The sequence below is a fragment of the Neofelis nebulosa genome, chromosome 4, assembly GCF_028018385.1.
Source record: "Neofelis nebulosa isolate mNeoNeb1 chromosome 4, mNeoNeb1.pri, whole genome shotgun sequence".
Taxonomy (NCBI): Eukaryota; Metazoa; Chordata; class Mammalia; order Carnivora; family Felidae; genus Neofelis; species Neofelis nebulosa.
In genome coordinates this window covers 5,391,230-5,406,823 of record NC_080785.1, presented here as the reverse complement: position 1 = coordinate 5,406,823, position 15,594 = coordinate 5,391,230, and the positions used below count along the sequence as shown (strand labels likewise).

At 50.5% G+C, this 15,594-nt stretch overlaps 1 protein-coding gene across 18 annotated transcripts in view; it reads right to left on the bottom strand.

The window, feature by feature from the left end:
* The window catches only part of KMT2C (lysine methyltransferase 2C), a 285,986-nt gene that overhangs the window by 3,960 nt on the left and 266,432 nt on the right, over positions 1 to 15,594 (bottom strand). For 13 of the 18 annotated variants that reach the window (XM_058723731.1, XM_058723732.1, XM_058723734.1 and 10 more), the window contains 13 exons: positions 14,960 to 15,101; positions 14,664 to 14,811; positions 12,943 to 13,121; positions 12,634 to 12,770; positions 11,521 to 11,770; positions 10,371 to 10,504; positions 9,817 to 9,924; positions 7,273 to 8,392; positions 6,206 to 6,342; positions 4,799 to 4,941; positions 4,363 to 4,531; positions 449 to 565; positions 16 to 89 (listed from right to left, as the gene is read on the bottom strand). In XM_058723731.1, coding sequence (XP_058579714.1) covers positions 16 to 89; positions 449 to 565; positions 4,363 to 4,531; positions 4,799 to 4,941; positions 6,206 to 6,342; positions 7,273 to 8,392; positions 9,817 to 9,924; positions 10,371 to 10,504; positions 11,521 to 11,770; positions 12,634 to 12,770; positions 12,943 to 13,121; positions 14,664 to 14,811; positions 14,960 to 15,101 — 2,858 coding nt within the window. The remainder of the gene's footprint in view (positions 1 to 15; positions 90 to 448; positions 566 to 4,362; positions 4,532 to 4,798; positions 4,942 to 6,205; positions 6,343 to 7,272; positions 8,393 to 9,816; positions 9,925 to 10,370; positions 10,505 to 11,520; positions 11,771 to 12,633; positions 12,771 to 12,942; positions 13,122 to 14,663; positions 14,812 to 14,959; positions 15,102 to 15,594) is intronic. The other 5 variants (XM_058723719.1, XM_058723727.1, XM_058723723.1 and 2 more) reach the window with 3 other exon arrangements.

Below are 15,594 nucleotides of genomic sequence, written 5' to 3'. Positions count from 1 at the left end.
GACTCCTCGCCTCACCTGGCAGGCCCTCCGGTGAGCGTCGCGTCGATCACGTGGTCACTATCCATGCGGAACATGTACACGCCGCGGTTCTGCAAGAGAAAAGTCAGAAACTTCTCCGAGTGCACGTTCACAGCAGGGAGACGGAGTCGGGGGGAAGAGAAGCGCGGCCGATCGCACTCACTGTGCGTACACACGGCCGGTCAGCTGACATTTGTTTACGTGCTGTGAATGTGCGTCAACGATCGTGAGGCAACACCAGGTTCACTAACCTACAGGTCTATCTACGCAAACAGTACCACCAACTGAGTAAGGGAAGACTGACAGAAAAAAAACAAGCCAAACACAAGAACGTCCAGATGTGCCTTGTGGTCCAAAGTGAACGGAGCAGGACAGATTAGGCCCCGTCTCCAGCTTTTAGCACAGGGACAGGGAAGAGGATGTCACTTACCTGAGACTCGTACAGCTTCTCCTTTCTGTTGGCAACTTCATTTCGAATGATAGTCCCGATGTACTCGATGACCATGGTGTGCTTCTCGATGTCTCTAGCAGCATACAGGCCCAGCCCCTGCAAAAGGCAGAAAAGGAAAAGAAAAGGTATGTACACGTACCTCAGTTACCACTTCAACTTCCTGGACAACAAACAGATCATTTCCTTTCCTACAAAGACCACGTCCTAAGCGCAGTGCTAAAGACTTCGCCTGAACTCAAGCACTCTTTTCTAGTGAATACACATACTTCCATACGAAACAATCTTGCCACTTAATGCCACAACTACCTGTCTCAGTCTCGTGTCCTCACACGAAATTCTTTTTTTTTAATGTTTTATTTTTAGTTTTTGAGAGAGAGAGAGAGACAAGAGTGTGAGCGGGGGAAGGGGCAGACAGAGAGAGGGAGACCCAGAATCCGAAGCAGGCTCCAGGCTCCGAGCTGTCAGCACAGAGCCGGAACTCACCAGCGGTGAGATCGTGACCCGGGCCAAAGTTGGACACTTGACTGACTGAGCCACCCAGGCACCCCGTCACACGAAATTCTTAAGACATATTTACAGACTAGCACTGCTGGCTGCCCACAGTCTGCCCGACGTCTTATCTTGCGTGTAATTCGTGCTGAGATCCCACCAACTAAACACGCGAACGGCTTCTGGAATTCGTTTTCTCCCGTTGCCATTTCCAAAAGGGCACGGCAGGACAGTAAACTTAACAAATCAGAAACAGGACTAACCACAGGGGTTATTAATACTGCAGTCAGGTTTCAGATCTGGCGAGGAGTTCCTGGGAGCCAGGGCAGAAGGGGAAGCAGGAAAAGGACGAAAGTTGGAAAGACAAAGTTCTTCCAAAAGGGAATCTTCTCCCCTCAAGTTTTGAGTCCTGAGAAATGTACAGGAGTCTGAACTGGCTAAAAACACTGAAACAGGTCTCTCGTTTGGCAGTTCAGAGTGTCTATGCCAGGGGCCTAATAAATCACATTCCATTATGCACAGTTTTAGGGTTTCAGCATTACAAATTCTGGAAAAATAACACACTGAAAGAAATACAGACAATTTCTATGGACATTTGACATTTTCCTGTCCCGATGTGAGTCTGCCTTCTCTGCTCAAACTGGCCGGAAGACAGCAGTAACAGAGTAGGGAAAGAGCATGTGCTAACTGGGAGGGTCCCCAGTAGGTCCGTGCATATGTGAAAACTGAATGCGTGACAGTTGTCAGCAGTATGGTGGTATGATGATCAGAGTAATGTGGGAGGATTACTTACCAAACAGTGCTTCAACTCGTTATTCAACGGAAGAAAATAAAATTGTCTTAAACGTAAAAAACCTCTGAACTACAGACACCTAAGAGCCACATATACAACACAGTCCACTGTCTTCACCAAGACTAGAAGCTATAGAAAAGGATATACATTTGACTATGTGAAAATTACAACCTTTTTTAAACTTTACCTTTATTTTGAGAGACAGAGAGCAAGTGGGGAGGGCGGGGGAGGGAGGGGGGCAGAGAGAGAGATGGGGAGAGAGAGAGAGAGAGAGAGAGAGAGAGAGAGACAGAGAACCCAAGCAGGCTGCATGCTGTCAACACAGAGCCCAACACAGGGCTCAAACTTATGAACCGTGAGATCACGACCTGAGCTGAAATCAAGAGTCAGACACTCAACTGACTGAGCCACCCAGTTGCCCCTCAAAATTAAAACGTTTCTAAAGAAAAAAGAAACCACATTGTCTAATAGGCAAAGGATGTTTTATAGGGCAATTCCTCTGTTAGCACAAGTTCTTAAGGACCGGGAAACGCAGGGGTACGTAATTTATAAAAGAGCAAATCCAAATGGCGAACGTGAAAAGCTGCTTGCTCATTCATCAGCTGGAAACTGCAGCTAAGGAAGGGGTATCAGGCTGGCAGAAATGTAAGAAGACAGTGGTACTACAGGCGGGAAGAGAAGAAGAGAGACCGTCTTCCGGGCACTGGAAGAACTGTGCATTTGCAGCCTTTTCAGAAAACCTAAGACGAAAAATACGTATGCTTTTACACAGTCCTCTCACTTTTGGGAATATTCTCCAAAGAAGTGAATCTATCGATATGTGGGGGTATTCGGTACGAGAGATTGGTGGCACTGCTGTTTTGGGGAAAACCATAAGCAAAGCAAACGTTTATCGGCTGTGGGACGGTTGAATTAGTTACAGCTCAAGGGCATCATGGAACCTCACAGCCATTAGAATGAAACACCACTCCCTCAGCCACCCTAGAAGTTCCTCGGAGGACTGGCGCATCAACGATGCTGCAGAAAGCGTAGCTGAATGACCCCACTGGCACATCTGTGCCCGGATGTTTCTGCACTCTTAGGACAGTACGTGGTGCAGACTCAACACCGGGGTAAGAAATCACTGAAACGACAGTGAGGGGGTAAGACCGACCATGAGGAATGGTAAGAGTGGGTGGGCTCCTGGGGAACGTTTCAAATGGAAAGGACACACCGCCGGGAGTGGACCACTGGGTTCCCCAGGAATTAGAGGCGCTCTGCTCTTGAGGCAACAGCAGGAAGGAAAGATGGCGTACCTGTAATTTGAAAACCAAGTATCGAATAGAAACATCAAGAGCAGAAAGAGCTCTCCGGCACAAAATTTCAACACAAAGGAAAGATCAGTGGATAAAGTGGAAGTCACAGAACAAGGACAAGGGAACCAAAACCGGAGCGGGCAGGAGGAGGGTTGGTGGAGACAGAAGTCCTCGACTGCCTTTGCTTGCACTGATCAGCCGGGGCCCCACCTCGGGTGCCAGACTGTCAGGTCTCGGAGGTCTCAGGTGACGCTGCTAGTCTGGGGTCCCCACTGTGAGATCTTGGATCTCGTGGGTCCAGTACTCGTCTACAGGTTCAAACAGAAAGAAACACAGGAACTTGCGAAAGAATTAATGAAGAAACAATTCCAGACTGAAGGCCACACGTTCCAGGTCAAAAAGGGTCTGGTAAGAAAAACAGCAATAATGTTTTAAAAAAATGACCCAAACCTAACCACATTTTTTGTAAAATGTCCAAATACCAAGAACAACAACAAGATCCTAAAATCTTCCCGAGAGGAGGAAAAAGGTTCCAACAAAGGAACAAGAACCCCACTGAGTCTACATGGCGCAATACAGGTCAGATTTCTATTTTGAGGAGCTCACGCTGGGTGTGGGTGGGACGGGGTGGCAGGTGACAGCAGGGTGACAGCCAGAGAGTGGACCTGAGGGAGCTCTTCTGGGGGGACAGGCAACGAAAGCGGACGACGCTCTGGACCCGGGCCTACCGCGGCCAAGGCGCACGAGCCGCGCGCACGAGGACGGCGTGCGCATGATCGGCTCTAGGGCAACGGGAGCTTCGGAATCCCATCCGGGGACTTCGGGAGGGAGACACCAAGCAGGCAGCTCAGGAAGGATGGGCCAGAGATGTCAACTCACACGCTCGGCCTACAGACGGCTCTCTCTGGAGGGGATGCGACAATGTACGCACCAGCACACGCGGGGGCTTTCCTGCCAAGAGGCTTCCGAAAGAGAAGTCCCCGACCTGGAGCACCTTTTGAAAACACTCCTCTGTATCTCTCCTGAGTACCCAGTAGCCCTGGTGAACTCTCCACGAATCCGTACGTGCAAAGCACAGCGCCACCTGCCTCCTGCCTCCCACGAGCTTTCATGGAGACGCACAGGCGAGGATCCCAGGGGCCCTTCCTTTCGGGGGGCGGGGGCGGGGAGGGCATCGTGCTCCAGGAGACACACGGAGTCCCCCGTGTTACCGACCGACGAGATCTGACGAGGTGGTGGCGATGCGGTTCCACTCCCACAGCCGCGGGACCCGCGTCCTCCCTCCCTCCCGCCCCGACGGCACACTACGCCCTCACCTGGATGCGGGACCGGGCCAGGTACACGTTGGACTTCCACTCGGTCTTCATCTTCCGGTACTGCGAGGACTTAGAGTGCACAAACTGCTTACTGTAGGGCGCGTTCAGCTCGCCGGTGACCGTGCTCTGAAAGGACTTGGAGGTGCTGGTGCTGTTCAGGGTGTGAGGTCTGCACGCAGCGGCACGTCAGCAGGAAGAAATAAAAGGAGAACTGAAGACATCTCCGAATGACGCCAAGCCCGTCGGTTCAAGTTCTTACTGACGAGAACGCACATGGAAAGCCGCCTAGCAGAGCCACACGGCGGGTTCTCTGATGCGGTCGGCACAGACACAGCCAGAGACAGCAGGGTTTGTAAGCAGCAGACAAGTCAAGCACAGAAACCACTAATGCGCCTAGAAACCCTGGGCTGTACTATGTGAAGTTAAAAGAAAATACCTTAACACAAACCTCTTGACATGGGCACTCATTTTAGGTTCCGATCGGGCGCAGCCTGTGGGGTTAACGGCAAGAGGAAGCTCCATGAGAGGGTTGCGGCCGTAGCGGAAGGTGTAGTTTTCACACGCCTCAACCCCAGGCAGCTGAAAAGGAGCAGAACAGACGGAGGGTTCGTTTACTGATCGAGACCGCAGGCCACGGCGAGCTGGCCAAAGGACGGCTCAGCTTGAACTTCTGCGGAAATAACTGGTCGACATACTCCCGGTTCACAAAACGGTCCTCTAGCTGGTGTTAACACAGCAGCCTGCACTTGGGTGTGTTTCGTTGTTAACACACACATTTCAGACCTTAGTAAACCCTGGCGAACGCTCCCTGAAGACAAGTATTAACCCACGGAACAACCACACGCCAGCCAACACACGTGCCCGGTTTCTGGATCTGACTATTCCGGCCCACGCGTGGGGAGCGGACTACTTCACAACTTCGTTCTTTCAACTTTTAGATCTTCGTTTGGAGTTTTAAAAGTAAATACAGTTAAACAACATTTTGTAAGGTCTACTTTCTTGATTTCTTCCACGAGTTATCACACTCAATTCCCTGAGAGTGTAGGTGGTACCCTAAGAAATTTACTTGTAAAACAATTTTATGGTAAAAGTCTTTTCTAGAATTTATTACTTGTGAACATACTTCTCTACAGACCTGAAACCCATGTATCGTTTAGAGCCCTTGCTTCTACTGAAGAAAGCGGGCATGTAACTCAGCGGCTTTTGGGGTGTCCTCTGCTTCTCCAAAAAACCAAAACTGCAACCAAAATAAAACCCAAGAACATCGATGATTTTTTCTTATTCAAAATACTGCCTTATAATCATGCAGTTTCCCAAAAGCATTGGGTAGACTCACTGGCAAACAGGCTTATAATCCTAAAAGATTGCAAAGACATGTCAGAGACGGCCTGGTGCTCCTGCAATCCAACTGCCCTCTGGTGACTGGCCCTGGCACGGGGCAGGAACGTGGCCACCAGCACCCCGGTGTCGGGGACTGGACACACCAACATTGTTAAGTGCAGGGAAACGCGAGGAAGCAGAGGGGACGAGGGTCCCCTCCCCCACCCAGCACTGCCTGAATACAAAACAACGCTCCGTCCTTGCCCCTGCCTTGCCCGTGCCCTTGAAGAGACCCTGAAACTTGTGAGCCACCTCGCGGAGTGACCACGAACACTCACTGAGGTTTTCCGATGTGTCGTGGGTGCCTCAAGAGACACGAATAGAGGCGGGAGTGAATGCACAGGCAGAGCACGACCTCAAAGTATCAGGACTGTGACGGCTCGTGTTAAAACGGTCCCCCCCAAGGAACACCACGCGCAACCAGGAAGGTGATCTGACGCCCCATCTCGCCCGAGATACTCACGGACTCCGCGATCCGCACCACCGCGGACACCGTTAGGCCAAACAGGTCTTCTCCCTTTAAATATGCTGGAAAGAGCTGGAGCATTTCAGACTGTTTTCTCACACACGCCACGGGCTCCAAAATTTTATCCCAAACACCTACATGTGGCCAAAACAAACAAAAACAAAACAGTTTACAACAAACTTGCTCTCCGCTCAACAGAGAGGAAAACGGGATAAAGTCGAAAACCGGAGCAAAATGAAGACTGAGCCTCCAAGATGTCCCAGTTTCCACGTAAGGCCTTGGAGGCAGTGACCCGACGAACCTGGTACTATCCGCTGGTCAGGGGGCAGTTTATGTCAAAGACTTTAGGAAATTTTGAGGGGAAGAATGTGTCACATTTAGGAAGTTAAACAGTGGAAGTGGAAAGAAAGTTTAATGTAACAAATTCATGCAAGAAGTTCATTCATCTTCATACTAGGCACATGACTTTAAATTTTTAAACGATTAGTCCAATTAGCAGTGTATAGAAATACATTTCTTTTTTCTCGGATTTAAATTAGAATAGGAAATTGGTATTTCCACTAGAATTATCTTCAGGGCATTTTCATACATTTTTATAAAAATCGCTGGGGAAAAAAAAAGCAATTCCCAGTACTTTCTGCATCAATAAAATGACTGCTTAGGTTTCATGCCATGGTCAAAATTAAGCATCTAATTACTCGCTGCTAATATGTTTAACGTCTGACGCTACTCATACACGGCAACGTATAGAAGATGCTTTGAATATGGCTCCCGCCCTCTGACCCGGAAGGCCCAGTGCAAACAACAGGCAATCTCCACGTACCAATCACCGGTTTATCAACTGACTGTGTGTTCAAACACATACTCTGATTTTGAGCAGGTCCGGCAAGCGCCGGGAAAGTGGCGCGGCGAGGACAGCAGGTGCAATACCCCCAAGAAGCGAAGATTTGCACGTGTCCGTGAAAACCCCACATCTGTGCTGAGAAGGTCTGAGGCAAGCACGAGACAGCACACGGGAACCCGGGCGCGACCCGTCTCTGCGGGGCACACGAGCGCGACGTTACCTTTAGGGGAGGAGTCGCTCAGGACCAGGTCTTCGTGGCCTTGCTCCACGATTCGGATGACAAACACCGGGCGCCCCTCCTTCTCCTCGATGGAGCACAGGTAGCGGCAGCGCCTGTTGGCGTAGCGGGTGCTCCAGTACAAGCGGCTGGCCTCGTAGCCCACGGGGAAGAGCGCCTTGGGGGAGTGGAACGCCTGCATCTGCTGTGGGAGCAGCTGGCCGATCGTGTGGAAGATGAGGCTTCCGACGCGGAACGTGTGGTCCCGCTCTCCGCGCTGCACGATGCTAGCGATCTGTCGCACCTCGTCGCGTTGAACGTAGACCCGTCTGAAGACCGCGAAGTAACTCAGCTCCTGCTCGTGAATTCCCTTTGGTTTGTGCACGGGACACAGCATCGTCTTATCCTTAAAAAACATGCATTGCGCTTTAATGGCGCAAGTGAAGTGGTAAATGTTGGCGCACCGAAATCTGTGGCATCCGCTGGTGGCGCCCATTTTATGGCAGAAGACGCACTTCATCTGCAGGCCCCTCCTCAGCGCCAGCTCCACGTTTATCAAGGCCCCGGCCTGGGTCTCATAGACCTCCGTGGACCACAGCGCACAGTTCAGGTGGACCCACACGTCCAAGTCGAGGTTGAGCAGTCTTGCCGGTCCGTCGGTCAGCCCATCACCCTCTTCGTGGCAAAAGCAACACTTCCGATAGTCTCTGGGCACAGGGTCAGGCTTAAGGGACGTGCCCAGCTTCTTCAAAAACTCGTCGATCTCATCCTCACAAGGGGGTTTGAATGTCCCCTTGGGGATTACGATGTGGATGCTCCACTTCTTCCATTTCATCCCTCTCCACTTTTTATTAATCGGCCTACAATCTTCAAACCCACCGTGGACGGTCCTCAGCCGGGGCTTTAACTTGACTGTCACCTTAAGCTCGTCTGGCTTGGCCTCTACTTTGGCTGCTTCGAACGCCGGAGGGAAAGTGATGGGGGGTGACGCGGGGGGAGAAGCTTCTTCCTGGAGCTGCGGGAGGCAGTGCACGTCCAAGGCGGAGATGTTGTTACTGTACTGGTGAAACGCTCTGGAAGGCGTCTCTCTTGCAGGCGACTGTGGCAACGGAGGGGCGGATTCCTGCGCAGGAAACAAGAGCAGCTCTAGAGCAAGAAGCCTTTCACGGGGCCTGGGCCCGGGGCGGGGGGGGGGGGGGGGGGGGGGGCAGGGAAAGGCTCCCTAAGCGAGTGTGAGGGGTTCGCGCACAGCAGAAGCGGCCGCCCAACCCCGAGGGCGTTGATGAGGGCAGGACAGTGCTGGGGGTCCCTCCCCTGGCCTGCTGGACAAAGCCGTTATCTCTGGAGAACATTCTGCTCCTACACCTTCCCGGACACTCCTGTCTACCCAGGAGAGACCCAGAAAATTCCACGCTGAAGAGGGGCTAGGCTAATTCGTACAATGGAGCAGTGTCTTTTGTTAAACCAAACAAGAACCTGGGAACGTGACCTTCTCTGAGCTTCTCCGCACTCTCTGAACTTCCTGACTGCTAACCTTAGGTTGAACTAATCGGCACAGATGTGAATGAAGGGGCAGCAGTCCCTGCCCTCACATCACACGTCACTCTTCTCCACGGCTGCCTGGTTCCGACCCCGCTGCCTGAAGAGGTGAGCTCAGAGAGACGCCCCAGGACTTTTTCCCCGGGGACACGGTCTCACCCCCAACCCACGGGGCTCCCCTCTTCTCACCCCACCCCCCCGCCCCCAGCCAGGTATCTGAAGAGACACACCTCCCATAACTCCAGAAGCAGGCAGGAACAGCGCACCAAATTAAAAAATTATCTGGTAAAAAACCAACTCCTCTTCTTATAGAGGTTGACGTATTTCAATTTCAAGTCTAAACCTATTTGACATATAGCTTGATTTCATTATACTGGAGACTACTGCCTGTTACAAAAATAAGAGTCTCCAGAACCTTCTTCCAGCAAAGACAGAACAGTGATCTGCAGGAAGGGCTGTCAGCACCACCTCACGGGAAGGCTTCCTTCAGCATGAACGGTTGAGGACGGTTCCCCGCATCAGCCATACACTCAGATACACTTCAGTCACACAGAGGCAAGTAAAGGAGACCATTTCCACCACGACGTGAACACAATGCTTTCTCCCCAAAATACACGAGGAGACTTAAATTGTGTTTATGAACAGGTTTTCCCGTCAGGGTAAGATCAATACGAGTTGTAATTATTGTACAATATTGTACAATACGAGTTGAATTATTGTAATTCAATTAAGATATTTTTAATTAAATAAGTAAAACTAAAGGCTGTATTACTATGAGTGTTTTAGTCAACTGTGAACTTTCAAGATAGAATTCAAGCCTACTCCCCTCATCGTGGAAGCGGGATTTCTCTGAAACAGCACAGGCCTCCCTGCCTCCACCCACAGTACATCTCCCTCGATTTCCTGCACGCAGAGAGCTATGAACCTGTTCTATTCACTAACGTAACCCAAAAGCACGGAAGTCACTCGCTATACCTTGTTCACTAACAGACACCAGCCTAATTTTACCTTGCTTTCTGAGTTTTTTGCTTGTGTGGATGAGGCATAAAGAACGAAGCAGTTATTACTACAGAAGACAATGTCCTTCTCGACTCTGTGGGAGCTTTCTCGGGAATCCTGAAAAGCAAAGAGAAATGTGTAAGGATCTCAACAAATCAAAATTTCGTAAAAACAAGGTCTGTGCATTGTTGGTTTTTATACTACATTAAAAGTGAAAACAGCTCTCTGTCCTAGAAGTAAAAAAAAAAAAAAGGAACCACACGCCAATACCTGGCATCTAAAAATTTAGCCAAAGAGAAAATAAATTTACGAAAATAAACTGGATGATCCATATTCACTCTTTTTAGAAATAGGTTGTTCTCATAGTATCCAACCGAAGAGTCCACGGTAGCTATTTGGTTTTAACCTAAAGCATGTACGGCACATGCTGAGGCTACTTCCCAGAATGTGGGTCCCATGGAGCCCCCCACAGGCGGACTCGTGCAGACACAGGAGCGAAAAAGCAGCGTGTGGGACCCTTTCGGTGGAAGCGAGTGGTGGGGTCAGAAGGAATGCTGAAGTACCTTGTTCACGAAGGCCAGATCTCTGAAAGATTTCCTCACACCGCCTCCAAGAATAACCACTTTACAGTGACAGCACCACTGTGGTCTGAGGGCCGCGCCTTCTGCGATACCGGAATCCTTATATCCAGAAAGACCTAAATGCAGGAGTCTTTCATTGGCGATCGCAGGTGACCAATAACACGGTGTGGTACAAGGTGTAAAACTGCACTGTTCCAACCCACAACGCAGCTCACTTAACTTCCCGTCTATCATCCTTTTCGCGCGGTTACAGGGCACGTATTACAGGACCACACGTACTCTCAAGCAGCTGGGGAACCGCGCGAACGTGCGAGCACGAGAGAAAAGCAACGCACCATGCTGGGTTGATATCCACCCTACGCGTGAGGTGGGGGTAGGGGAGGTGGGTACTACTTTTGCTTGAGGGTTAAGACGACGAAAAATGTTCTATGAAGGATGAAGAGGCACAGGTAGGCGGCTAAGTTTGATGTGGGAAGTCGCAGAGGGGTGAGCAGAGTCCCAGGGCCCAGATAAAGATGTGGGAATGCAGGCCGGGCACGCTCGAGCAGAGCTTCATGCAGGGTGTGAAGGCAGAAAGGGAGAACAGGGGACGGGAGTGTGAGAGAAGCAGGTGGAGGCCGGGAGTTCAAAGACCCCACACAGACCACCCTCGGGGTTCCCAGAGGAGGCCTGCGCGGAAGCTGCCAGGTTGTGGGGGCGGGGCAGGGACGGACAAGACTCCGAGGGACCGGGGGCAAGGGGGACAGCGCAGGGGAGCTGGGCAGGTCTGAGGAGCCGGCAGGTGCCAGCACGGCCACGGGAAGAGGCCTCACGGGGGGCGGAAGGAAGAGGGGACAGGCTGCCGACGCCGGCCGCGTGTGCGACAGGGGAAGCGGCGGTCGGTGCGGCGGGCGCTCGGGGAGCTGGCGTGCCAGCACCTCCTGGGGGACGACGTGACAGGACGTCCATCCCAGAGCGCTGAGGCCAGCACGCCGCAGACGACAGAACACCCGCGGACGGTTAATTTACCCAGGACCACACACCAACATGCCACCTGGCAGTTGTTAAAAACTAAAGCGGGATTTTAACGAGAACCAGCTTAACCCGGGACTCAAGGGCGAATTCGAGGTCAACGGGACGCAGAGCAGCTCACCATCGCTCGCTGGACGGAACGGCACGCTGGGCGGCTTCAGCCGGTAAGAGCTGGCTGATCTGGGAGGGTTTGCAGATCCTGGCGGAGGCCCACGAAGAAATATATGCTGTCGACACTCCAAGCCTGGGTTTACTCTGTGGCTACTGACCAAACCCACGGATGGAACATCTGGACCATTACTGACCTCATAGCTGTTAGGAACTCGGACGTGGAGAAGGTCGGAAAACGCAGCCACGACGCTGCTAATGTTCTGAAACAGAGGCGTGAACGCTGCGTCACCCCCACCGAGGGCAACGGCGAGCCACGGAAGCCAACTGCATCCTCCCGTGGCTGCCAGCCGCGGGACGCGTACGGTGGTAAAGTGCGAGCAAACCCAAGCACGTCTACGCAGGCTTAAGAGTCTCGGGGAAGAAGCCATTTGAATGGAGCAGCATCCCAAGAACGCTTGTCCAAAGGGAAATCCTCACACGGGGATCCCAGCTAATGTTAAGTATTTGCACGAACACCGAGCTCTTCCGGCTACCTTCCTATGTGACAGGCGGAACGGACGCCACCACCAGGAGGGAGCTAGATAGACCCTGTCAGTTCTCACAGCTGGGCAGAAACTTCCTGGGCGTGGTCTCCGCCCGGCTCTGCGACAGCCCACGGGGATGGGCGCTGTCACATCAGCGCCAGGTTCTGTCGGTGGCCAACACGGCCTATCACTGGGCTCAGTGTGGCTGCCAACATCCTCACAGAATTGAGAGACAGAGAGAGAGAGAGATTCTCAGCAATTTAGTAGTATTCGACAGCAGCAGCTGCCAAAACCTCTGTTGTTGATAAAATGCCTTCTCGCTGCTTCATCTTATATGTGTGCTCATCAAAAGGTTTCTCTCTCCAGTGTACACGCTTTAATAAAAACACGAGAACGCGAGCTTCGTTCTGCCCTGGCTCTGGCGAGCCCGCCGTGGCGCTCGGAAGCAGCCTAGACGGCTACGGTGACTACTGACCCTACACCTAACTCTGAGCTTCTGTCCTCATCACCCTGCTGCACACGTCTTGTTGTCAGCCACCTGACACACCTTTAAAGACAGGGACAGAGTTTCCAACGTGAAAAAGTTGCTTCCTCCTCACCTCAGCAGCTGTAGGATGCAGAGTGATTGCCACAGATATAAGACCCGATCTGGGACCGTTTGGAGAGGAACCAAAAGGCGGTGTGAAAAATAAAGTGCCAGGCTCAGTCTTGATGTCATTCCTTCTAGATTCCAAACCTTAAAGGGGGGGGTGGGGAAGGAAGGAGGAAAAGGGGAGAGAGGCAAAGAAGGGAGGGAGGGAGGAAGGAAAGAAAGGTGGGTTGAGTGTTAATGCTCTTGAGAACCCAAAGGTGGACATCAGTCAACTGCCACACTGGAGGAGGAACAACGTGGCTGAGTACTCCCCTACCTTTGCCAGTACTGCTAGGAAGGATCGGGATGATGGGGGATGGCACAGGCTCCGGAGGCTCCTCTTTGACCGACGACAAATCTGGGTATCTGCTCACGTCCATCCCAACCACACTCTCGGGAGAGGACGACGGAACGAAACTGTCAGGAGTGTCCCGACCACCAGCGTGATCCTGTATCCTGAGAGGAGGACAAACACGACACACCGACATGTGCAAACCCACCACGGGGGGGTGAAGGTGGGGGCTTCCTGCACCGACCCAGCCCCACCCGTGAGCATGACTGTAAGAGTCCTTCGGATAAAGGCAATAATGTAAGAAGGCAACGAACAGGTTCAGGGCCAAACGAGAAATCTCCCGGAAAAAGATATAAGAAATACATTCAACTTTAACGGTAGGTTTCGTCTGACTGAAGCTCCAGAATCTGTATTTCAAGACCCGCCAACAAAAGATTTAACGTTCAGGTTACAACGTGGCAGAGAAAGGACGGATACTCCTACCTCTGCCAAGTTCCAGATCCCGGAGACTGTGGGAGCAGTCTGCCGCGGGAAAGGAAAGAGCCAGGCCACACGCCCCACAGGCACACCCGCAGAGCCCGCTGTGCCGATGTGCAGAGCGGGAACATGGGGGAAACTTGGTCACTGTGGTCATAAGCCTTTACTTTTCTTAACCGATCAAGTATGGTGAAAAGAAGAGAATGGTCAAGCCCAGGAAGCTAGAGGTGAACCAGCGCAACTGAGGTCAGAGGGCAAGTGCAGCCTCAAGCTAATGCTGTAGGATACCTCCCAAATCTGGGGTCTCCCACTGGTCCCCCAGGAGAGATGCTGTCGTGCGGAGGGAGGATGTGTGCAGGAGCACTGTGAGGAAACCTGAGAGAGGCTTCCAGACGGAGTCCCTGCAAAATCCAGGAGTGGAGCAGATCCCTCACCCGAGGGCAGCAAACATACACACCTATGAAGCTGCCTCCCACAACTGCTCCCTGGAAATCTGGCAATTTCTAGCAGTAAGATGCAGAAGAAAACGAGGAGACCAGGATTCTAAATCCGGAAGACTTATTACTCCTCTTTGGTCCATAGTTTTAGCACTAATAAAGCAGGGACTTAGTCTGAATGATGTCTCAGCAAACAGAGGGTAGTTACCAGATTTTGGAAGGAAGGGAGAATCATTGACAAAGTACATAAGAACCTTTTTAGATTTAACTTGTTGGGTTAACTACTAAGGGAAGCAGATTCTCCCCAGACAGAATCTCGGGTCCAAAGAACTGAGACAAAGAAGTTACAAAACTCTAGACAAGACGGTTCTTAACTTCTCTTCCACAAAAGCTGTCTCTGATATCTGTGACTGCTGCTGTTTTATTTTGGACAGCCGCAAACATCCGTGAATGACACTGATCTCTGAAATACTTTGCATGGAGACTCCCACTGCCTTAATGTCTATTTGATTATTTGTTGAACTTCCTACACCATCTAGGAATTTAACAATGCATAAACTAATTACATTCGATAGTAAGAACGTTTCATAAAGTATGTTTGAGAAAATTTCTCACCAAATTTTACCCCTTAAATGTTGTCACACGCTATCCCTACAGACATGATGCCTAAAAGATATATACATACATACATACATACATATGTATATATATATATATATATATATTTTTTTTTTTTTTTTTTTTTAATTTAATGAAGTAACTAAAGAGTATGTGAGAAGACAGGAACTCTACCTTAATTCTTCCTGATTGTTATGAGGCGGTGTCGGCAGTGAGGCTGGCACATCGACGGTCTTCGGGCCCTGAGCGATAGCTCTGGCTAACAAGTCGTCTTGTGGTCTGAAGGGCAGCTGAAATGCTTTCGGTCCTAGACTTTTGGTAACTGGAAAAGCGAACACACATAAGGAAAAACACGTTCAGTTCAAACGGATACATGGGTGGAACACGACGACTCGACTGCCATTTCACCACACACGGCCGGCAAAGGCACACTCCTCAAAGGCGCACAACGTGCAGACCAAGCGTCATACCTTCGTGGCTCATTAATACGCCAGCTCTTCCAGCAAGTTCTTCAGTTGTCGCAAAACCATTTGCCATCTTCTGACAAGCCATAGGAGGTGGTGTAGGAGGAAGAGAGGCAGGGGGTGTTGGAGGATTACTTAAATTATTCTGCTGCAGAAGACCAAAAAATTTTAAATTATATGCTACAGAGCAGATATGCCACGACCTTGCTAAAACTTAGTTCTGTGAATTTTTAGCACATGGAAGCAAGGCTACAGAAATGTTATCGAGATGGATCTTCATTCCTAAACGCACAGCAAGAAGAAAGAGTAAACGTACGAGGCCAGGAGGTTTTGTGGTGGAAGAAATACTCATGACGGTATGGACAGATTATCTATTTGCTTACTTTGCCCCGCTTGAGTACTCAAGCCTTGAAATTAAGAAGCAAAGTTACATTATTCTATTCTATACATCCCTTTTTAAATTTCATTGTTATAGCCAGTGAAAGACAGCTTTAAAATTCAAGCAATAAATTGTAAAAAGTTCTCAAAAATTCCTTTAATTCAATTTTCATTAAGATACGCCCCAGTTCTATTAAAAAAACCAAAAAAAAAACCAAAAAAACAAACTTGAGAATTTGTGGTCTTAATCCTCTAATTACAAC